The sequence below is a fragment of the Mus musculus genome, chromosome 15 (assembly GCF_000001635.26).
Source record: "Mus musculus strain C57BL/6J chromosome 15, GRCm38.p6 C57BL/6J".
Taxonomy (NCBI): Eukaryota; Metazoa; Chordata; class Mammalia; order Rodentia; family Muridae; genus Mus; species Mus musculus.
Genome location: NC_000081.6, coordinates 101,347,986 through 101,371,007, shown reverse-complemented (window position 1 = coordinate 101,371,007; position 23,022 = coordinate 101,347,986). Strand labels below are relative to the sequence as shown.

General features: G+C 53.3%; 1 protein-coding gene, 1 long non-coding RNA gene and 1 other non-coding gene across 9 annotated transcripts in view; 1 reads left to right on the top strand and 2 right to left on the bottom strand.

The window, feature by feature from the left end:
- Gm35853 overlaps window positions 1-12,415 on the bottom strand; it is a 47,265-nt gene extending 34,850 nt beyond the window's left edge. For 2 of the 6 annotated variants that reach the window (XR_875668.3, XR_003951455.1), the window contains exons 1-3: window positions 12,248-12,415; window positions 6,191-6,757; window positions 3,568-4,106 (exon numbers count right to left, since the gene is read on the bottom strand). This is a non-coding gene — a long non-coding RNA (predicted gene, 35853). The other 4 variants (XR_875669.3, XR_875672.2, XR_875671.2 and 1 more) reach the window with 4 other exon arrangements.
- On the top strand, window positions 846-22,693 carry Krt80 (keratin 80). 2 transcript variants are annotated; one of them, NM_028770.3, is made up of 9 exons: window positions 846-1,253; window positions 6,590-6,798; window positions 11,468-11,528; window positions 12,266-12,361; window positions 18,667-18,831; window positions 19,209-19,334; window positions 19,792-20,012; window positions 20,784-20,839; window positions 20,969-22,693. In NM_028770.3, exons 1-9 carry the CDS (start codon window positions 954-956, stop codon window positions 21,091-21,093), a joined length of 1,359 nt encoding a protein of 452 aa, NP_083046.2. In that variant the 5' UTR covers window positions 846-953; the 3' UTR covers window positions 21,094-22,693. The 2 variants fall into 2 exon arrangements, with proteins under 2 accessions (NP_083046.2, XP_006521550.1); XM_006521487.4 differs by lacking the exon at window positions 846-1,253 and adding an exon at window positions 3,299-3,554.
- On the bottom strand, window positions 1,574-1,656 carry Mir1941 (microRNA 1941). The gene has a single exon (NR_035462.1). It is a non-coding gene; the product is annotated as a microRNA 1941 (primary transcript).
- Window positions 22,694-23,022: the final 329 nt, after the last annotated feature.

Genomic DNA, 23,022 nt, shown 5'->3' with positions numbered 1-23,022 from the left:
GCTGGACACCTGGAGGCAGAACTACAGCCAATCAGAGACCCTCTTGGCCCCTGGAGCGGGGGGGGGGGGGGGGGGGGGGGAGAGGACTCTGAACCCAGGCCAGCTGTTTGGAGTGGGTCCTCTACTCTGCTTGTGACTGAAATCTTAAGCCCATTTTTCAGATGAGGGTAAAATACAGCCACATAATTGAGGTTTTCTACCAGTGGGAACAACCAAGCTGACTCCGCACGCAACCCAATGTCACGTCACGTTTCAAAAACCAAGAGCTCTAGGCCTCGGTCATGTGCTTCCTGCAGGCCTTGAGTCAGTGGGGTGCACTCGGCTGGTCCTCAGTAAGGGAGAGAGGGCAAGAGGGAATGGGAAATTAGCAGGGGACACTGACAGATGGATAAGATAAATAATAAGGGGGCTGTTTTCCAACAACAGCCTGGCATGGCGCCCAGGGCAGTCATCACCCTTGGAGCTCAGGGCTACACTTGCTTCATCTTTTCCAGAAGTATGCGAGCCCAGATACGTCAGCCTTTCGGTATGCAGCGTGATCTGTGGCTGGCTGCCCGCCTTTCTCCCTGCTCCTTCCTTCAGAACTTCGCCTTCTTGGCACTGACCACCCGGCCCCACCCTGCCCCACCCAGCCAGCCCGGCCGCAGGCCCCCTCCTCAGTCAGGCCCCTCTTGCAGGGGACTGTGACAAGCCCCTTCAACAAGGCAGAGCCCCTGTAGGGCAGACAGAAAGCTGTGGTACGGGGAGGGCGGGAGCCACATCATCTAACTAACAGGTTGGTCTGGCTTGGAGGAGTCCCGCCCTCCTGTAGCTAATGAACACTATGCAACAGGTGTTTTCGCCTCAGTCCCCAGCCGGCCCTGGATGTGACAGGAGGCGGCTGCCAGCCACCAACTCCAAATCTCCCTAGCTCACTGGTGAGCCCTCCGGCTCCCAGGCCCAGGGGGGCCACCATGGCCTACCGCTCCTGCGTCGTTGGCTTCAGCAGCCTCAGCGGCTGTGAGATGACCCCTGCGGGCAGTCCCCAGCCTGGGACCTCAGGATGGGGCAGCTGTGGGCTCCCTGGGCCTGGCTTCAGCTCTCGAAGCCTCACAAGCTGCAGGCCAGCTGGCACCATCCCCAAGGTGACTGTGAACCCCAGCCTGCTGGTGCCTCTGGACCTCAAGGTGGATCCAGCTGTTCAACAGCAGAAGAATCAAGAAAAGGAGGAGATGAAGGCTCTCAATGATAAATTTGCCTCCCTGATTGGCAAGGTGAGCTAAGTGGGAGAGGGCACCAAAACAGAAGGGCCCCAGGCTTTCCAGGTGACCTGGCTGGTGGTTCCCTGAGCATCGGTCATGCCCCGCCCCTGATCCCAGCCAATGGGGATGCAGCATGGCTAAACCTGCAGAGATGGGTTAGGGAAACCTGATACATCCTGGTGTCTGGGGTGAAAGGAACTTCAGGGTGACTCTGCGGGGTACTGGATAAGGGTGCACTACCTGGCTGGGGATGGGAGGGCTCCGTGTACCCCTGTAACAGTCAAGGGGTGCTTCTCGGGATGGCCTATGGAGGTGTGGCCTGCTGACTTCTGCCCAGGTGGGTGGATGGGAGATACTGCTAAGATGCCCTCAAAACCCCAAGCCTCTGTACCAGCATCTCCCTCCCACCCTGCTGGCTTTCCCCATTCATCCGTAGAGCCACTGTTCTGGCAGGTCCAAAGGGGTGGGGGTGGGAGCGGGGGCAGAAGGAGGCTGCCATGGAGTTTGTATGAGTAAAGACGCAACTTTGGCTTGTCAGGAGAAAGGAATGTAGAGGACTGTGTCAGAATCCAGCCAGCAGCCAACAGTTGGCCTGCTTTGCACTCACCTAGGTGGAAGGAACAGGCCCCTAACAACATGGCCCCCACACTTCCTAGACTCACTGCCTGCAGCTAGCCTAGGGCTTCAGGAAGTCCTGTCTACCTTCCAAGCCTGTGCCCACTCAACCACTCCAAGAAGCCTCTGTGAACAATCCTCCCAGCCCTGCTTCCTCCTGTGTCAGAGCCGCACTGACTGAACTACACACTGGTGTGCTAGGCACCACAGGGCACCTCACAGGTTCACCTCAAATCCCCTTAACTGTAAAGAAAGACATCTCATGACTTTGCGCAGAACAGGGAACCCTGGCCAGTCCTTATCTGCCTCTTGGTTTCTGAGTCTGCAAACCCTTGCACATTTCTGGGGTCCTGAGCTGTGGGGGTGTACAGACAGACAGGCAGTGAGAAGAGAGTGCCACGTGTGGCCTGGATGCCTGAATGCCACAGGAACGTAGCAAGGCGGCGGTGGGCCAGTGCTAACTAACATCACTACAAACGTTGTTTTCCCAGCTGTGCAGATGAGGCAATAGGACCAGAGAGACTCATTGCATTGCCCAGAGTCACAGAGCCAACAACTGATACGGTTTATATTTAAACTCAGGTCTGTGTGTGTATGATGTGTATGATGTGTATGTGTGTATGACAGACAGACAGACAGACAGACAGACAGACAGACAGACAGACAGATAGACAGAGACAGAGAGAGAGAGAGATCTGAGGCAGAAATGGTGTCTTTCCCTGCCTCTTCTGACTAGTTCAGAGTCTCCTCATTTACATCCAAGATGCCCACATTGGGGGAGGAGCAAGAAGACCTTTCCACAGCTGCAGATGGAACCCACGGCCTGAGAGGTAGGCCCTGCAGAGGTGCCTCCTTGACAAGCCTGGCTAATCCCTTAAAAGGAGTGCTTCGCTGAACTATGTAATTTGGCTCCCATGGGTGGCTTTTCTCTCCTTCGAACGATTGCCAATGCTGATGTCACTCTGTGCCACTGCCATGGGCACCGGGTGGGAACCGTGGGTGTGGGCCCAGGGAAGGAGCCCTCACAGTTAGGGTCCTTGAAGGTCCTTAGCAGAACTCAAGCTTCCTAGCTCTCAAAGTTGGCCTTGAGGTGGGGTGCCCATCACTGTAGGGTACAGGGAACTATGGGTTCCAGCCCTGTGCTAAGCAGAGGCTTGGGAGACCCCAAGGGACTAAAAAAGTATTAGAACCCTATTTCTGAGTTTGAACCCTGGACCCACCACCAGTCTGCTGTGTAACTGCAGGCAACCTGCTGAACCTCTCTGGGCCTCAGTGCACATCCATGTAATGGGTTTCTCAATCAAATGGGACGACTTTTGAATAGTAGTTGGAACACATCTAGCAGATAGTGCAAGTTTTCTGAGCAAATAAGCCTCATTCAGGGAGCTCCTAGCCACACACACCGCAGGCCCGAAGAGGAAGGGAAAGGATGGGGAGGGGCCATAGGGCAAGGCACAGCCCAGGCTTCAGAGAGAAGTACTGGCAGGGAAAGCACAGAAAATGGATTCCAGGCCCAGAGCAAGGCTGGGATCCTGAGCAGAGAAGAGGAAGGAGGACTCCACTCCTCTCCCCCTTCGAAGCCTTCTGCCTCCCAGAGAAACGAGTGCTTGTGGAAGCGAAGGGAGTCGTTCCTCTAGAGCCCGGCAGAAAAGCCTACCACTGTGGTGTGTGCTTGCCTTGAAGTCTGTGTTTCCTTAAGTAAGTCACTTACCCTCTCTGTGCCTCAGATTCTGGGGCTCCTGCCGGTGGGGGGCTAACAAGTCCACAGCCACGGGGAAAGACGAGGGAAGCCTCGGAGGGCAGCGTCCTCTCTATCAGACTGCTGCGGGGATCTCAAACACACAGACAGCCTAGGCATTGGGGCTCTGGGGAAGGACTACACAAGCCCAGAGGACCATCCAGGAGCAGAGGTGGATAGCTGGAGACAAGGGTGGGTCATGCCAGCTCAGATGTCTCTGTTGTCAGTCCTGCTGGCATCAGACACTGGCCAGCTCAGAGGTGGACAGCTGGAGACTAGGGTGGGTCATGCTAGCTCTAAGGGTCTTGGATGTCCCTGTTTTCAGCCCTGCTGGCATCAGACACTGGTCAGCTGTCCTGCAGGTCTTGTGCTCCTTGGCTAATACTGGGATCTGACATCTTCCCAGCATGTCAGGGATCCCGGTCAATGTCTCCCTACTGACTCAGTGGCTGGACCTTCCCCAGGGTACATCGCAGATTCAGGCAAGAGCTCAAAAGGTGACTTGGAGTCCCCTGTAAAAAAGAAAGGAAAAAGAAAAAGAAACCTCACACCGTGAGTCCTGTCCAGCCTGACCTGGCTCCCTGCAGCTCCCAGTCTGCTTCCCTAACTGCATAGTGAGGGGTAAACAAACCAGGAATTTGCTCTGGAAGCCACCCCAAAGCTGCCACTGTGCCTGATAGGGCAGGGCCCCGGAGATGCCCCTGTGCACCACAGGGCAGGGGGACCGGCTAGAGGAGAATGCAGTGGCTCCTCTGGGGACCAAGGATTACTGGCCCTCCCTAGGTCTTTGTTCCCACAGGGAGGAGCCTTTCTGCCTTTAGCAGGCCCTGGTTAAAGGTGACTTTTCATCCCCACCCACTGAGACAAGAGACTCCCCAAGACTAATGGAAGTCAGAGAGTATATCCTTGGTCCTCCAAGAACACATGCTCTCTACCTAGACTGGCTAGCCCAATTCGTAGCATCTTCCCACAGAGGTTAGACTAAGGGAAGAACTTCCTGATATAAAGGTTTTTCTGTTGCTCATGGGTGGAGGTAAGAGCCTCAAGTCTCTCCTCTCACCGCACCCTCAGTGTAAACACGGACTCCTGCTTGTCAAAACGGAGGGAAGGTGGGGTGAGCTGATACTCCCACACACATGGACACACACAGCGAGAGAGAGAGAGAGAGAGAGAGAGAGAGAGAGAGAGAGAGAGAGAGAGAGAGAGTGCTAGGCAGAACCTTCTTGACCTCCAGCCTGACTGAACCAGTTTGCTTGTGGCACAGGTTTAAGGCACTGTCTTGCAAAAACTTCCCAGCAAAGCAAGATGGGTGTGAGGCAGGGGAATGACCGCTCACCAGAGTCACAGTCCGTGCCTCTATCCAATGTTCCTGCTCTCCTCCCTTCCAAAAACAGAAGTGCCACATGCTTGATGCAGCTCTGTCTTGCTGTGGTCCTGGAGCAAGGCCAGCACCCTCAGCATACCACCATCCAGTTAGCACAGCCAGCTCTCACCTCTGTGGCCACCCAGGGCTCCCAGGCTAAAAGGGAGAAGCCGGGGTGGGAGTGGGGGACTTCCAGATTTGAGTTTTGGGGGCACTCTTCAGGGGGAACAGAGAGAACACATGAAATGGAGGAAGGCAGGGACCCCCCAAAAGGATAGGCAGGGTGAGGATGAAGCCAGGAAGTCTCCATCATCCTAGGATACACTCCCGTGGGAACTGAAGCTAGAACAGAAGTAGGCACGCAGCCTTCTGGGTGCCTAACTGTGATCCAGAGGTTGTGAGTGCCTGTAGAAATCACAGGGAGGAGCCTTTCTGCCTTAGCAGGCCATGGTTAAAGATGACTTAAACTCCACCCACTGAAACAAGAGACTCTCCAAGGCTGGTGGGAGAGAGAGGAGGTGAGGGGGACAGTCAAAGCTTTGGGAAAACCACAGGGCTCAAAGGCCTCCGTGTCCCCATGTTCAAGGCCGCCCTGACTCTGCCGCTTCAGAAGGGCCCTGGGCTCCAGGGCAGCAATGCTCTGCCCACAGGAGACACAACACAGTGGTTAAAGATCTCAGTTCAGGGCTGGGGTCACAGCTCAGTGGCAGAGTGCTCACCTAACATGCAGGAAGGCCCAGATTAGATCCCCAGTACTACACAAACCAGGAGCTGTGGTTCCACACTTGAGAGGCAGAGGTAGGAGAACCAGCAATGGAAGGTCACCCTCACCTATGTAATGAGCTTCCAGGTCCCAAAACAAACAAACAGAACTCCAGGTGCCAGGCCTGGCTCTGCTGCCTGCTAATTCGGTGACCTCAGGCGATTCTCACAGCTCCGTGGGTTGGATGGCCCCCCTCTGGAAACTGTGCTGATAGCAGGTACCCACTCCACAGGGTGTTGCCTCAAAGAAGTTGGAACACAAAGCACTTGGAACCAGTCTGGTGCACAGGAGTTGGCAGCTCCTACACGTCAGCAGCTTCCTCCCTCCCCAGCCCATCCCCACCTTCTGCCCCCTGACAGCTCTTTCAGGCAGTATCATCAACCTCAACTTTCTAGCTAGGGAAACTGAGGCTCAAAGAATCTGCAAGTCTGGATCAGGAGGATTAATACTAAAACACACAGCAAGCCTACCTTGCTGAGGCCAGGTGAGATCAGGCTTACCATGCAGGAGAGGCAGGTAGGACCCTGATGTCTCCCGTGCCTCTGTTTTTGGGCTCTCCCAGTCCTGCACCAGCCTATGACAGGCAGGCATTCCACACCCCTGCTCCCCTCCCTCATTGGATGGAAGCCCTGCCCAGTTAGGAAGCCGTCAATCTCTGGTCTCCACCTTCATCCTCTCCTTATCTCTGCATCTTCGACTCAACAGCCAAGAACTGGCGGTGGCTTTGCATGCTGAGTGGAGCCAGTGTTGGTGAATGTGTGCAGATGAGCTGCCCTGTGACAGGGAGCCCCACCTCGGGGTCCCCCAACCTGTCCAGGGAACCCAGTGTGGCACCCGATGACCTACTCAGTACCCTCCTGCTCTTGCAGGTCCAAGCTCTGGAGCAACGCAACCAACTGCTGGAGACCCGATGGAGCTTCCTGCAGGGCCAGGGATCAGCCACCTTCGACCTCAGCCACCATTATGAGACATTCCAGGGCCGGCTGCAGGAGGAGCTTCGTAAAGTGAGCCAAGAGCGGGGACAGCTGGAGGCCAACCTGTTGCAGGTGTTAGAGAAGGTGGAGGAGTTTCGCGTCAGGTAGGTCTCACACTGGGAACCAGGGGTAGAGGCTGAGGGTAGGAACCAGGCTGTACTCTGGTGGGGTGCACCCAAGGTGGAGAAAGAGGAAGTGTGTGGTAGAACACTGATCTTCTCTAGATATGATTCTTGAGAACATCATATATGTACATACTGCAGGTATGGGAAGAACCTATAACACTGACCCTGACGATCCACCAAATTTCAGCCCCACCAGCTTACAGCTAAGCCCTTGGGTGCTGGCACAACACAGGCCTGGCTCCAGCAGTCTCTCCTGAGCCTGCATGCATGCCAACTCCTGTGTACTACCCTGGGACAGACATCTTGCCTCTAGCAAAGCAACATAAAGGCCGTGCTCTGCAGCACACTTTGGATATGATCTTGGAATCAGGAAAGAAGAAGGAACACTGAAGTGCAGGCGGGGGACAGACAGGACAGGGCTTATCTTCATAAAGCAGCAATCCCCCTGTAGGGAATACTGCTGGCATCAAGGTAACTGGCAAATCAGAAAGATGATGGAAATATAGCCCCTGCCCACAGGATTCTCTTACAGCTACTGGGGTAGAGGGACAGACGGACAGATGGTGAGCAAGCACCACTCAGTAGTCACAGGTCCAGCCTAGGCATTGAAGTAGGAAGTATGTATCCTCATCCCAGACCCTAGCTTTGTGGCTTCAGGCAAACATAGCCTACTGACTGACCTCTGAGTGAGTGGACACAGTGACTGACACTAACCTCAGGTGCCATGAGCAAGAAACTGAGAGTTCAGGTTGTGCCTGGCAGTGACTTTCCTGTCCCCTAGAAAATTGAAGTTGACCAAGACTGGCTGAACTGAGCTGGCTAGCCTAGGAAGGCTCAGGACAGGTGACCCTCTAAGATCAAGCAGTGGGCAAGTCCTCCAGGACAAGGCAGCTGAGGCTGAGCAGATAAACATCGCATACCCTGAGCCTGTCCTCAGGTCCAGGTCTCCTTCTGAGGGGCCTCCACCCTGGATTGGGGGCGGGGGGCGGGGGGGGAAGGTAGGCATGGGGAACCAAGCATGCCTGATCCCTGTCCTGCAGTGTGGTCCACACCCTACCAATCCGAGGTAGGGCCAGCATTCTAGGGGCAGCCAGGCAGAGCGTAGGGTAGGGCAGCTTGCCTAGAAACCCAGGCTCCAGAGTTGAAGCTCCATATAAGCCACCCCTCCCAGAGAGCCCTGCCCTCCCAAATCCTAGGAAACCCACATGGGCATCTGATCACTCAGAACTTCCCCGCACTTGTTCACCAGGGGTAGCAGCCCATTTCACTGCTCTCTAATAGGTCTGAGCACCTCATAGGAGTCACAAGGCAGGAACTACTAAACAAAATTGCCACCTTCGATGGCCATGACAAAGCACCATGGCATCCCTGGGGACCTGCAGCTGAGTCCCTCTCAGGCACCACTGGTTGCTGTCACCTAGCTGCTGACCTGCTTCCTGTCTGCCTTGCTGTTTAGGCTAAAGCTGCTCCTCTGGGGAGGGGAAGAAGAGAATAAGTCTTATAATGGGGTTTCAGGAGTTTTGGGTCTGCAGGCTAGAGCTGAAGCTGTTGGTGTGGGGTGGAGCCGGGACAGGGAGGAGCTGTGCCTTGCCTCTGCAGGGTGATGAGCTCAGTCTTGCTCCCAGAAATAAACAAAGGGGGGAGGGGGTGACTTAGCAGGCTAAAAAGGGCCTGAGAACAGGTTCAGGAGCTGGCTACGGATTGGAGGTGGGAGAGAAGATAGGCATCACCTGAGCCTCTGTGGGTGGAGACTTGCAGAGGTCCCCAAGATCTGGCTAGTCTAACTCCTAGTTACTAAGAACAATGTAACAGTGTAACAGTGTAACCATGTAGAGGCCTAGCAAGAGGAAGCAAGGTGCCCAAGCTCATACAGCAGGAACCTCAGGGACAGCACAGAGCTGCACAAGTTGTTTGATGAGAAGTGTGTAGTTGAGGGACAGCTAAAGGCTGAATCTAGCTAAGCATCAGACTGCAGGCCGGGGCACACTCAAGCAGGTTGTACACCCTTTGAGGAAGGGGCTCTTCCAGCTCACACAAAAGCTGGGACTCAATAACAAGAGACTCAGGTTGACTAGGTACCAGCCACAGCCTGGAACCCATGCTAAGCCCTAGACCTTCTGCTGGACCATTAGCCTAGGCTCCAGGCATTGGCCCTCTTGGGAGGATGTCTCAAGATCCTAGGAAGGATACCTAGGCAGGCTCCCTCTAGCCCCAACTCTCCTGCTGTCTTTCCCTACTTAGGGCAGGCCATTTGGCTGCCCTTAAAATGTGTGTGTGTGTGTGTGTGTGTGTGTGTGTGTGTGTGTGTGTGTGTGTGTGTGTGTTTACTAGGTCCCCAGTGAGTCTTTCTTGGTGGGTCTACCTGAAACAGTCTAGAAGCTAAGACCCCTCATCCCCAGCGAAGGCCTCATTCATAGGATAGGCAGCTCCACAGTGCTCAGTCAGGACCAGGCACCTCCTAAACCTTCTCAGAGGACACGGCCACCAAGGAGGTGGCTCTAAGCCATTAAGAACAAGTAGGACAGTGACAGAGACGAGATGACATGGCCATCCAAAGGGGAAGCAGACAAGGAGGCTGCCCAGGGAATGGAAAGGGAAGAAGGGGCTAAGCAGGGACCTGGCACCCAGAGGTCCTACCAGATGCTTCCCCGAAGAGCATCTTGTCTGCAACCACAGAGAGCCAGCATTGGGGTGGCGCCTTTGCTATAAGCACATCAGAAACTGCCTCCAGAGGCCTTTCCACCCACTTCTTCCAACCCTCCAGGTCTCATCACTGACCTGCCTCGGTTCTCTTGGCAGATATAGAAGTTCTGGATCTTCTGACCTAAGACTCTGCTGAAAGCTAATTTGTAGCTCAATTGGTGGGTTCTGTTACCTGGAGGAAATGTGGGTGCTAACCAGCTGCCTGCATTCAGAGGGCAGCAGGATGAGGGGCTCACTGTCTTCATCCCCAAGGTAGGGGAATTTTACAAAGGCTCCCAGAGCATGCCTCACTCAGACAATCCTAAGGGGTGATAATGATGCTCAGAGAGGCAGCCCCACTCCCCCCAGGGCCACCAGAGGCTTGATTGTAGAAGTACTAGAGGCCATGGCAAAAGCGCTAGCAGTCCTAGGTGACAGATCTGCAGCAAACAGTGGGACCTCACATGTTCCTGGTCACAGACAACGCACACACATAAGTTGTAACTAAGCTGTGCAGTTGCCCCTCAGGGGAGTTAGCACTTGAGCCCTCTGCTCAGCCTGCACTCCTCACAGGACCCTGAGGTCCTCCCCAGCTGCAATCTCTGAGGGTCACAGGAGAAGGTGTTAGGGACCACCAGGAAAGGGAGCCCGTGGTACCTGTTACACACATATAGACACCTATAATCAGCACACCTGTAGTCAGAACCTCTGAGCATTTTTGTTCTCCCTGATGCATGACCCCTGTCCAGCCCCATCATGACCCTCAGAGAGCCTCACAGATTCCTGGAAGACAGGGTAAGGCCAAGTGCAGCCTATTCCCCAATTTTGAGACCTTGGTGCCCTCTGAACCCTGCCATCCTTAGGTCCACTCCCCTTCAGAAAACATGTGGGTCTAGTCAGCTGCCAGGGCCACTGTGACACTGCCCTTCCAGGAGGTCAAAGGCTGGGCAGCAGGCACCTGTAATTAGAACCCTGAGTCAGGCATTCCTGGAAAGGGGAAAAGAAGCTAACCCATATCCGTGTACATCCACTGGGGCTGTCCCTGAGGGCGAGGATAGGACATCTGAGGCTGGCAGATGCCATCCACCTGATGAGGCCAAGACTACTGTCTTACCTAGAAGAGGGAAAAGTGAGGGACCAAAGGGTTCTGTCCCCACCCAACAATCTCCTTTTTACAAACCCAGGGTGAGCCTGACACAGGAGGGAAGCTACATGGAAGAGAGTTGACAGGCATGTAAACTCCTTGGCACTCCATTCGCACGATGTGTATGCTTACCCCTGTTGCTTCCCTTTCATCGCCTCTTTTGAACAATGTACAACAACTGGCTCTCCCCTGTGAACACCTTGTCTCTCATACAAAAGGGACTTCAAGATGCCAGCAGGGGCTGCTCTCAAATTCTGACTTAGGGTGAGACAGACACCTGGCCAGTCCTAGGTGCACCCCAAAATGCAGCTTGCTTTAAATGGACAATCATGGATTTGGTCTTTTCCCCTCAAGATTCTCTAGTTTAACAAGAGGAATGAGCTAAATGCTAGAAGAGGACTGACTACAGGCATAGCCCACCTGCACTTGTGATTCTGGGGGGTGGGTAGAGAAAAGAGCCACCATGAAAGGGGTACACCATCAAGAAGGCTTCCCAGAGGGCTGTGCAGTAGAGTCTGTGCCCACCAAAGGAAGACCCAAGTTCTCTTATTTGATTTTGATTGTTTTGTTTTTTGTCCTAACAAGGCATCACTATGTGGCCCTGAATAGCCTAGAACTTGCAGTCCAGGTTGTCCTCAAGCTTGTTGAATCCTGTCTCCGTCTCTCAGGTGCTAGAATTATGAACATATGCCTCCACACCCAGAATGGCTACCTTCTCTAATCATCACAAAGCACAAAGATCTAACAGAGACCTGGACTCTCAAGGAAAGTTAACTAAACCCTAAGTTCTACAACATTGCTAAAGAACATCTCTCCCCACAGGTATGAGGACGAGATCTCCAAGCGCACAGACCTGGAGTTTACCTTTGTCCAGCTGAAGAAGGTAACACCTAGTGCCCAGGGTCCTCCATCATGACCCTCCCTCCATCATGACCCTCCCTCCATCATGACCCTCTCTCCATCATGACCCTCCCTCCATCATGACCCTCTCTCCATCATGATCCTCCATCATGACCCTCCCTCCATCATGACTCTCCCTCCATCATGACCCTCTCTCCATCATGACCCTCCCTCCATCATGACCCTCTCTCCATCATGATCCTCCATCATGACCCTCCCTCCATCATGACTCTCCCTCCATCATGACCCTCTCTCCATCATGACCTTCCCTTTATCATGACTCTCCCTCCATCATGACCCTCCCTCCATCATAACCCTCCCTTTATCATGACTCTCCCTCCATCATGACCCTCCATCATGACCTTCCCTTTATCATGACTCTCCCTCCATCATGACCCTCCCTCCATCATGACCCTCCCTCCATCATGACCCTCCCTCCATCATGACCCTCCCTCCATCATGACACACACACACACACACACACACACACACCCCTGCCCTTGTCACCAGCATCATCCACTTACCTTGATACCTAAGCAAAACCCTCAGGCACATGGGCTGAGGGACCAAGAGGCAAAAGGCCCAGCAGCAGGCTGTCTTTCTTCAGGCTCAGAGGCAGACTTCCTCTGGATATCCTCCCCCTCCCCTGACTCCTGCCCAACTCCTGCCCCAAGCCCTGGCTTTCTTAGTCTCCACTCTCACCTCCACTCCCAACTCCAGGACCTGGATGCTGAGTGTCTCCGAAGAACTGAACTGGAAACCAAACTGAAGGGCCTGCAGGGCTTCCTAGAGCTGATGAGAACAGTCTATGAGCAGGTGAGAAAACACAAGGGGAGGTCGTGTTTAACAGTCGCTATTTCCAGCCAATGACATCACAGCTTCCCAAGTGCTCTCTGGGTATCAACAGTCCTTACATTTCCCTTTGTTACACAGCCTACTTCGGCTGAGCTCTCTTTGAGCCCTGCAGTCCAATCCATAGCTCCTCTGGCTCTGATGAACAGAGAGCTTCACCCTCTCCCACTCTTGGCGAAGACGGAAAGACTCGTGATGGCATTCAGCACAATTTTTAATTTTTGAAATGATATGGCAAATGCAGACAGAGGAGCTCCTAGAACATAGCCCCATCTATCTCCCAGGTCCTCAGCTGAGCCTGGGGAACTCAAGGACTTGACTCTTCAGGAACGCTATACCTTCCTGGGTATCCTACCATTCTCTCTCTCTCTATCTCTCTCTCTCTATCTATCTATCTATCTATCTATCTATCTATCTCTATCTCTGTCTCTCTATCTCTCTCTCTCTCTGTCTCTCTCTCTCTCTTTCCATATCACCTGTCTCATGGCTAAGGGGTACAGGCGTGATCTCTGACAAACATCTACAGTATAATAAGTAGAGAGAGCCATTGCTAGGGTTGACAGGCTCCAAAGCCAAGTGCTGCCAGCAGCTGGTGCCATAGCAAAGAAGCCAAGGTTGGACCAAAGGTCAGTGACAAAGTCACAGTGCAAGCAGAGTCCTTCCATGGGCCCCACAGACTTCTGAGCACTGCTTCCCAGCCTGGTAGGGGAGACTGGGCCTTTCTTCCATCGGACTCAGCATCCCAGGACCCCTGTGGAACTCACAGTCATCTGTGGCATAATGGGGAGAACCCCCACCCTCAGGAGCAGTAAGAAGGCCAGCTCCCAGCTGACCACACCAGCATCCCTGGAGGGCATATAGCCCATCACAGCCCTCTAGCCCAGGCCACAACCTTACCGGTTGATTGTTCTGCCCAAGCTCTCTTTGGCTTGGTGTGGGCCAGGCAGGCATCCGGGGCCAATGCTTCAGAGTCTGTCCTCCACTATGCATACCGATGCCTGGCAAACTCAAAGCTCTAAGGCAAAGTGGGGGGCCTGCAGCTGAGACCCAGGCAGAAGGAGGCTGGCCATAACCAAACATTAGAAATATGCCTAGAGAGACTTTTTGGCTCCCTTGTCAATAGCCAGGCCTGTGAACTCCATTTGGACGGAGCCACAGCTCTTTATTTGGAGCCACCGCTCTTGGGCTCTGTTTTGACTCCTCTTTTTTAGAGTTTCTGTAACTCTGGCCAAACTGTTGTCGCCTCTCTGTGCCTCAGTTTACACATTTGTAAGTTGAGGAGAACAACAGAAGAGATGCCATGACCGAGGAAATGCTTATAGAAGAGAGAGTTTAACTAGGACTGTGCTTACAGTTTCAGAAGTTAGTTCATTATCATAAAGGCTTCCAACAAGACCACGCCTATTCCAATTAGGCCACACCTACTCCAACTAGGCCACACCTGCTACTCCATCTCAGATAGTCCCACTCCCTGACAACTAAACAGTCAAATATATGAGCCTATGGGGACCACTCTTATTCAAACCTCCATAGCATCCTTGACCGTCAGATGCAAGAGTCCTACATATACCCAAATCACCTGATGTTCGAGTCTCCTACATAAAGTGGCACGTTGTTTGCATGTGACCTGGGCACCTTTTCCCCTGTATTGTAGAGATATACTACCAAAGACAATGTAAACAGTAGTTCTCACGCCATCTTGTTTGAGGAACCAATGGCCAGGGCACCAGCCTGCACATGTCAGTAGAGGGGCGATTTTACCCCATCTGTGTTTGGCTGAAGCCTCTGAGAAGCAGGTGGCCACAGAGGCCAGCTGTAAACAGTTGCTTCTACTTTTGTGAGCACCAAGGTGGCCAGTGAGCTGGGCACCAGGATGTGGGTTTTATAATCCACTCTGTGTGCATAATGGCCTTTGCCAAAGAGATGCCAGTGAGCCCCTAAGCCCAGGCTGCTTGTCAGAAATAAAATCCAAGACATGCAAGTGTTTTCTAGAACCCATGTTTTAGAACAGGAAGTTGGGCTAGGCTATAACTTTTTAGTAGGGTGCTTCCCTGGCCCTAGGAAACCCCAGGACTCAACCATCTCTAGTGCTGCCATCCCCAAAAAGGGAGACAGAATTATTTTAATGCCATATTCCCCTTAATGTGTTATTATATTATCCAAATATCCAATATATCCAAAGTATGAGTATTTTGACTCATAATCAATATAAGTACTAGTGGACTATTTTACTTTTCTTTCTCCTATTAAATGTTCAGAGTCAGACATAATCTGAACTCTGAGGAGAGAGAGGCAGGAGGATTGAAAGTTCAAGGCCCCAGCCTCTATACAATGAGTTCTGAGCCAGAGGGTTGCAAAGTGTAAAATGTAAAGTGAAGCACACTTTACACTTACAGTAGCTCACTTCAGTCAGATGAGCCACGTCCCACATGCTCCACAGCCACTGACAATGACTGGCTCCCTTCCTGGACAGAGCAGGCCTGAGCAAACAGAGGTATAGGCTACAGCTCCCTCTCATGACAGGAAAACACAGTGGACTATGAGTAGCTCTCGGAGCCCTGGACACTTGAGTTTCAACTTTGGGTCTGATCAGAAAAGCCTTGTGTTATAGACCTATATCCTATCGAATTCCAAAAAAGTGGGGAGCCTTCCTCTCTCCCCAGCACCAGGGAGCACATTGCTACAAGGCCATTTCCAGACAGCTGGGTAGAACCCACTGGTCAGCTCTGCAGTGTGCATGGAATCTGCATGTGTCTAGTCTCAGTACTGCCTGCCATTCCCAGATGCCCTGGGTCCTGGGAGATTTGGGCAGAATCAGCTGAGAGCCCCCTGCAGCCAGTCTCCTAGGAGGCTGCAGAGGTGCCAGCACCATCTAAATGGTTTTGGCAGGGAGACAGGTTCAGAACAGGCTGCTCTGCCCTGCAGTCTAGATCCCAGCCTTATTACCCATGCCAATCACAGCAACTGTGGCATTAGATACTATGTATTGATCACTTAGTATTGTCTGGGTACCGTGCCGAGTGTTCTCCAGACCAACTCACAGTTAATGCTCCTGAGCACTCTGTGGATTTGGATGACGACGGAGTGAGTACATTTTTAGAGTAGCCAGATTTAAAACCTGGCTCAGTAACTATGAGAGCTGGCTAGAGCAGGTTGCTTTAATATCTCTCTCTCTCCCTCTCTCTCTCTCTCTCTCTCTCTCCATGCTTCTATCTCACCATCTGTAAAATAGGAAGCACAATACAGGCACTGTGCTGTTGGGAGTGTGTGTGCATGTGTGCATGCGTACACATTTGTGCTTGTGTGAGTACCTGCATGTGTATACACATGTGTGCCTGTGTACATGTGTGTGTGCATGCATATATGCATATGTGAGTATGTGCATGCATGCATGTATGAGTTTGTGTGCATGCGCGGGTATGTGCCTGTGTGTGTATGTGAGTTTGTGCATGTGTGAGTATATGCATGCGTGTATGTGTTTCTGTGTGCATGTGTGTGTGTGCATCTGTAGGTATGTGCTTGTGGCGGTCAGATGAGAACTTCTGGTGTCAGTTCTCCCCCTTCACCCTGACTGAGCCTGGTGTTTTTGTTATTCAAAGCATAGCATGATGGTCTAGGTGGCCCTCAGTCTTCCAGGGACACTCTTGTCTCTGCCTCCCATCTCAAAAGTTTTAGGAGCAGGAGGATTACAGACACACACTAAGTGCCCAGCTTTACATGGGTTCTGGGCACTCAAACTCAGGTCTTAGCCTTGCCCAGCACTTAGTCACCTCCCAGCCCAGACATTATTTCTTAACAGATCCTAAAGCACTTAGAATAATGTCTTCCATGGAGTAAATATTTAAAAAGCATTAACTGCTTTTAGTTCTGTCTGGCACCCATTTTACAGGTGGGAAATGGAGGCTTGGGGGCATTTAAAAAAAAACTTGATCAGAGTCACCTAATGACTCCAAGGGGGTCGCATTTAGAATACAGTGCCTCTGAGAGCTGTTTTACCAAGCAACACTTGGTTTCCCCGGGAAAGCCACTGTCTCCTCGGTGCCCCTAAGGGGGTAACACTGTGAGACAGACATATACACAGCAACCTCCTCCAACTCCAGCTCCCTAGAGAAACTCTAAACTATACTGTGGCGCAATTCTTGCCAACTTGGGGTGTTAGGGGCCCACCCCAAGGTGGCACCTCACCACACAAGCAAGCATTGTTATACCCTCCTTCCCGGAGGGACAGCGTGTCTGGACAGGCACACAGCTGTTCCAAACATCACTTCCTGCTTCTGTTTATCTCACTCTGCCTCGCCTGCTTCTTTCCAGAAAGGTCTGAGGTGGTGCCATCAGTGTCAGCCATCCCTCAGCCCCAACAGGGAAGACCTGTCCTTTGTAGCATCTCCTGGCCAGGCCCTGGACTTTCGTGGGCCAGATGCCAAGTCAGGCCTGAGATGAAGGGTGTGAGGCTATATCCATGATCCTCACTCACTGGTTTCCACTGTGTGCCCACCAGGGGATTCCCAGAACTACATCTCTAAAACTGTCCTAGCAGGTGCCCATTTGCAGGGAGCCATGTTGGGACTTCGGGGACTGTCATCCTGATTCCAGTCAGTGTCGTCAGCCTGCCATTACCCAGAGATGTATATTCTATTCATCCAAAGATTAGTCAAAGATCCCCACAGCTCCTGGTCCCCAGGCTGAGGTCCTGCCAGCTGAAACTGCCTCCAGAATTCTTGCAGCCCCTGAGCTTCCTTTCCAAGAAGTGCTGATGGTCAAGGCTGCAGACAAGCAAATGGGAAAGGCACCATCCATTGCCCAGAGAGTCCATCTGACCCCACCTCGTCCCTGAATCTATACTCTAGAACACAAGCCACCAATAAGAAGTCCCAGTCCCTGCCAGGGGCGGAAACTAGAGGCACCACCACAAGCTCTCTAGGCAAGATGATGAACAGGGGGAGGGGGCCCCAAAAGTGAGGAAAGTCAAGATATATGGCCACGAGTGAACCAGCTGAATCAGGACCTAAGCAGGCCTCCAGAACCAAGTGCCAGCTGTCCTAGGAAGCAGGGAAGAAACTGACAAGTGTGTTGCACGCGTTTCAATAAGAAAACTGTAAGGAAGAAAAAAGTGAAATGGGCAACTGAAGACTTCTAGCGATACCCACCAATTTCTGTTCACCCTTCCCGTTTGAATCCTGCCTGGGAATGAGGTTGTCAGCAACCAGAAGCACCGGCTGGAAAGTCGTGACTGAGACAAGGCCAGGGATCTGTGAATGCCAGAAGAGGCAGAGGTCCAGGCAGTACACCCACAGACTGAGCTGCAGCCACACAAAGCCACCTCGGCTGGCTCCCTGCCTGCTCCCTATGGCCAGCAGACTCACCTGTCTGTGGAGAGTGCTGGCAGCCATGCTCCGATGACACACAGTCTGCTCCTCCTCCCAGCCTGAGGCCCCCCCAAGGCACCTCCAGAGGAAGCAGCCCAGCCTATGACAACACGTTGCAGCCCCTGAGAGACCCCTGTTCCCACATGTCTCACTATTTAGTCCTGAGGTTTCCCGTGGGAAAGCTGGCCTGGCACTAGAGATAGTTAGATAGCTTAGCTCCTCTGTGCTAAGCTATGCTAACAGAACACGGGAGATCAGCGGAACTCCACTCCCTGCAGTTGCCTCCACCTCCCCACATGATCAAGAAAGGATAAACTCTGGGCACTTGTGGCTAGCACACTGTTGTCCCTGGAGTGCCGCCTGGGGGAGGGAGTCATTATTACTTCCAGCTGGTTCTGGGGACTAATGATTCTCATAGCAGAGGTGCTTCTGGGCCCAGAGCATTTTGTACCCTCCATCCCCACCCTGCCTAGCATCTTCCTCCACCCTTTCTAGCCCAGTAAACTTACATGTTCCATCAACAAATGTGGGGGCCCACAGCTCAAGATGACCCTGCCAGGCTCCTTGGGGCTCCCTACCCAATGAGGAAGCAGAGGGCAACAGAGAGCAAGGAGCCTGCCCCATTCCCCCCAACCTCTACACCAGCCAGGGGCATGGGCCTTTCCCACCAGCCTGGGGGAGGGGTCCTAGCCTGATTATGAAAGTCAGAGCCACCTCTGTCCTTTGCCCTCACTCAGAGGGAGAACATGGGGAGACAGAGAGGGCAGTAAGAGCCACCTGACTCCCTGGGAAGTCACAGGTGGTAGCATAGACTCCATCTCCTGGGGGTACAAAGGGACTGTGTGTGAGAGACCTTGAGTCCTCTGCAGGAGTCCTGAGCCTTCCCCGTTCTGTGCTGCCCAGGAGCTGAAAGACCTTACAGCCCAAGTGAAGGACGTGTCTGTGACTGTGGGCCTGGACAGCCGCTGCCACATCGACCTGAGCGGCATCGTGGAGGAAGTGAAGGCCCAGTATGACGCCATCGCTGCTCGAAGCCTGGAGGAGGCTGAAGCATATTCACGGAGCCAGGTTGGGGACTAACCTAAAAAGGACTAGACCGGAGGTGGCTAAGGCCTTGTGGCTCTGGGCCCTGAGATTCTCTGAGGCGTATCGGGGAGCATATGCAGGGAGTGTTGCAGCATCCAGTCCACAGGCAGCATAGAAAATGTGAGAGGCAGTTCCTGCAGGGCTCCGGGGCTCCGGGAAGGCAGGGGCCGTGGGAGGGGAAGCTGTATGGGGCCTTCCTGGAGTCACAGGGTGGCCAGGTATGAGAGGCCGGAAGAACAATACCAGGAAAACACGGGGCTGGAGGGGGAGAGGGAATAGACTGAAGAAATGAGGCCGAGAGGGATGCTGAAGGGGCTGCAGCAGGCCACCCTTACCATCCCTCTTCCACACCCTTTCAGCTTGAGGAGCGAGCTGCCCGCTCAGCGGAGTTCGGGAACAGCCTCCAAAGCAGCCGCTGTGAGATTGCAGACCTCAACGTGCGCATCCAGAAGCTGCGGTCTCAGATCGTCTCCGTCAAGAGCCATGTGAGAAAACCTCTGAAGGGCCAGTGGGGACTTCTGGGTCAGGAGACATGCTCCGTCACACAGGGTACACACAAGACCTGGCAAATGGCCCTGAGTAGGTCTATGCGTGCCTCTGGCCTGTTTTCTAACCCGACAAATGGAAAGAAACGTACAGAGCCACCCTCTGTAAAGTGCCCAGAGCTACTGGGATATCAGAAAGCACTCCCCCACCCCCTTGCACAGCCCGGGCCCTCATCCTTGCCCAAGCCCAGTCAGTCATACAGAAGATTGAGACCTACGTCTCAGGTGCTGGTCTAGACTCCTTGTGGTAGCTTGTGAAATGTCCCATGTCTAAGTGAGCTCCCTGAAGGCTCATGACACCTAGAAATAGTGTTGCTTAGCTACACACACACTGGGACAGAGGCAACCTCAGGCCTGGCCCACTCACTGCTCCTTCCCTTTGGCCTCCTGGCTGCAGTGCCTAAAACTGGAGGAGAACATCAAGGTGGCTGAGGAGCAAGGAGAACTGGCCTTCCAGGACGCCAAGGACAAGATGGCCCAGCTGGAGAATGCCCTGCAGAAGGCCAAGCAGGACATGGCCCGGCAGTTGCGCGAGTATCAGGATCTCATGAACACCAAGCTGGCTCTGGACATAGAGATAGCCACCTACCACAAGCTGATGGAAGGAGAAGAAAGCCGGTGAGGAAGGGGAGAGGGGCGGGGCAAGGGCGGGGCAAGGGCGGGCCTGAAAGCCACCTGATAGGGCTGTGATCCAACTTCACTCAGTTACTTACTGGAATTGGGACCTAGTTCTGTATGGCCTGTTTGCCTAGCTGGAAAATGATAAGCATGGCTCACCTGTGATGGGAAAGTCAGGAATCTGACCAGAGAGATGGCTCGGGGTTAAGCTTCCCTGCCAGAGTTTTACCCCTGGAACCCAAGTGGTAGAAGGAGAGAACTAATTACCACCAGTCTAACCTTCATGTACCCTCTGTCTCACACACACACACACACACACACACACACACACACACACAGAGTTTTTTAAAAGTTCAAGGTGGATATCCTTTTTAAAAAGTACTCAGCTGTGTTCACTGTGTATGCTTGGCAAAGAAGGGACCGTGGCCCCTGGAGCTGACCCTGGGCAAGGGGCAAACAGAGTGCAAGCATCCTGGTTTATCTGAAGTCCATGTTCGGGTCTCAAACACCAAGACTCTCCTCCCCTCTCCCCTTAACACTATCAAGTGTCTGAGGAACCAAAAGCAGGGCACGTGTGGCTCCTCAGCTCCCTAGCTTCTAGGGATTCCAGAGACAAGGAAAAGCAGCTAGCCAAGCTCACAGGACAGGACAACCACAGGCCTGGGAGCCACAGCCAAGAATTGCCCTGCACTTAGCAGACTCCAGCCCCCAATCCTAATGGGGTTAAAATCCCAGGTTCCCTTCACACCCTACCATATCTCCCTTCTGCAGGATGGACCTGCCTTCTGCCACTGTGGTCAGTACTGTGAAATCTGGATGCAGAACCAGTAAGTCTACCCGCCCAGAGACCCAAGACAGGGACACATCGGGTGTGGGGGACCGGGGCCCCAAAGGCATCACCTAAGCTGCTTCAAATCCTCCAGCCCTTCCCTCCACACCCTCTTTGTCCCCTGTAGCTGCCTCCAAGTCTGGCCTCACCAAGACCTCCTCCCGGAAGAAGAAGAACCGCAGAGGCCCAGTGATCAAGATCACTGAGATGTCAGAGAAATATCTCTCCCAGGAATCAGAGGCCTCAGAGTAAGACAGCAACCCCAGAAAGAGCCTCAAGTCACTTCCACTGCAGCCGACTTAAGCTAAACTCAAGAACGTGGCCTGGAGCCTCCAGGTTGGGAGGAGAGACACTGAACGGGGTGAAGTGGGTTCTGGCTGAGACTGGGTTTCTCTGGGTGGTCAGAGAGAACCGGCAGCTCCATTCCTCATCCGCGTCTCATTTGCCACCTCTAGTCTCCTGGCCACAGCTTGTCCTGGCGGGCAAAGGGGATCTTGGGGCCTGCCACCTCTCCGCTCCTCTGAAGATCCTCTTCCCACGTAGCTCTGACAAGGTGCTTGACTTCTGCCCACTGCTTGCCCTGACTTCTGCCTCAGCCTTGCCTTGCCTCTGCCTCTAAACCGAGGCTGGCATCCTCGCCCACTAGCCAGGACATAGACTGGGCTGAAGGATACACTTGGACTTTGTCTTGTATATGGTGTTCCTGCGCCTGGGGGCTGAGGACTCCTAGACCCCCTGCCTCCAAGCCTCCCAGACACCTGACAGTATTGGGGGACGAAAGGCTTGATGTGTTAGACAAAAGCCTGAGCCCCAGAGTGGCCCAGATGCCTGCATGTACCCCCTTCCAGGGACCTGACTTCAAAGCTATTCTGGACAAGCCACCACCCTAGGAGCAGAAGCCAGAGATAAGAGTCTGACACCAGGCCTTGCCTCCCCTCCCTGCCATTCTAGGTTGTGCCACCATCCTGAAATCTGGGCTCTGGCTCCAGCCAGGGTCTCTCCAACCTCAACATTTGTCTTTGGCACAGCAGGCACTAGAGCCCTAGAGCCTGCCAGAAATGCCCATCTCCCCCAAATCTCACTTCCTAGGGCCTCTGTTCTATCCCCTAAGACGGTCCACCCAGTTCTCCCCACCCCCGCCCCTCCCTTCCTCCAAGCTTACTCCCCCTGCCTTTGGTGGGCCATGAAGAAGGCTGAGCCTGGGAAGATCTGGAAGTTTCGTAGGCATAAATTTGGTCCAGGAAGCCCCAACAAGGGCCTTCAAAGGACTCAACCCAAGGGAGCCATTCTGTATCCACCATGGGTGTCTGTGTGTTCCAGCCCTGGCTCCCACCTCTGGGGTTTGTGGAGCACAGCAGTGCCAGCCTTCCGATGCCACCAGCCTCATTCTGCCTCCCTTTATTCCCAAGACCCATGTCCTGGCTCCTGCCTCACCTCCTCTCCTAGCCCACCTCCCATTCCTGCTTCTCATTCTCCCAGACCTGGTTTCCTCAAGGCCCCTGGCCCTCCAGGCCTGCAGGGAGTGTTGATAGGCTGCCAGCTCCTCCAGGCCAAAGGAACCCAGCAATACACACTTAACCCTAGAGTCCCCGAAGCGGGTGCTCAGTGCTGCTTTCTCTCGGGCTATTAATCCATTTCCAAGGGAGCAATCCTCAGTGGGACATGAAATATAGAACATATATATTATTTTTTCATAACTTATGTGGCTTTTAACTTATTGCTTCCCTTCCTGTTTCTGCATGATAAGTGCTGAGTATACTATCAGGATTTTAGAGAACTCATTCCAGCCACCTGCTAGACTGGCTGACTTGGGCAAGGGGTGAATAAAGTACTGAGATTCATCCACAGATAATGTTGCTGTGCACTCGTTTCTGTTTGTCAGTTGCTGGCTTGCTTTGTTTTGTTTTGTGTGTGTTGGAGACAGGATCTTAGGTAACCCAGGCTGGCCTCAACTCATAGAGCCAAGGATGCCTTTTCCTTGATTCTTCTGCCTTGGTCTCCCAAAGAGCTGTAATTACAGGTCTACACCACCATGTCTTGATTGAGTATCTAATCTCATCTTCCCCCTTGGGGTGGTCTGGTCACATACATCTCACCCAGGTTGACCTTAGGGAGTTACAAACTCTCTGGTTATAAGGAACTGGCCTATCCACAGACCGAGCTGTAACTTCAGACCAATAG

What these genes read in the sequence shown, in the direction of transcription:
- Krt80 (NM_028770.3), top strand. Translation starts at nt 954, where the DNA reads ATGGCCTACCGCTCCTGCGTCGTTGGCTTCAGCAGCCTCAGCGGCTGT. An exon ending in TGAGAACAGTCTATGAGCAG is followed by an intron (nt 12,362 to 18,666) that starts GTGAGAAAACAC and finishes TGTGCTGCCCAG; the next exon opens with GAGCTGAAAGACCTTACAGC. An exon ending in AAGCATATTCACGGAGCCAG is followed by an intron (nt 18,832 to 19,208) that starts GTTGGGGACTAA and finishes ACACCCTTTCAG; the next exon opens with CTTGAGGAGCGAGCTGCCCG.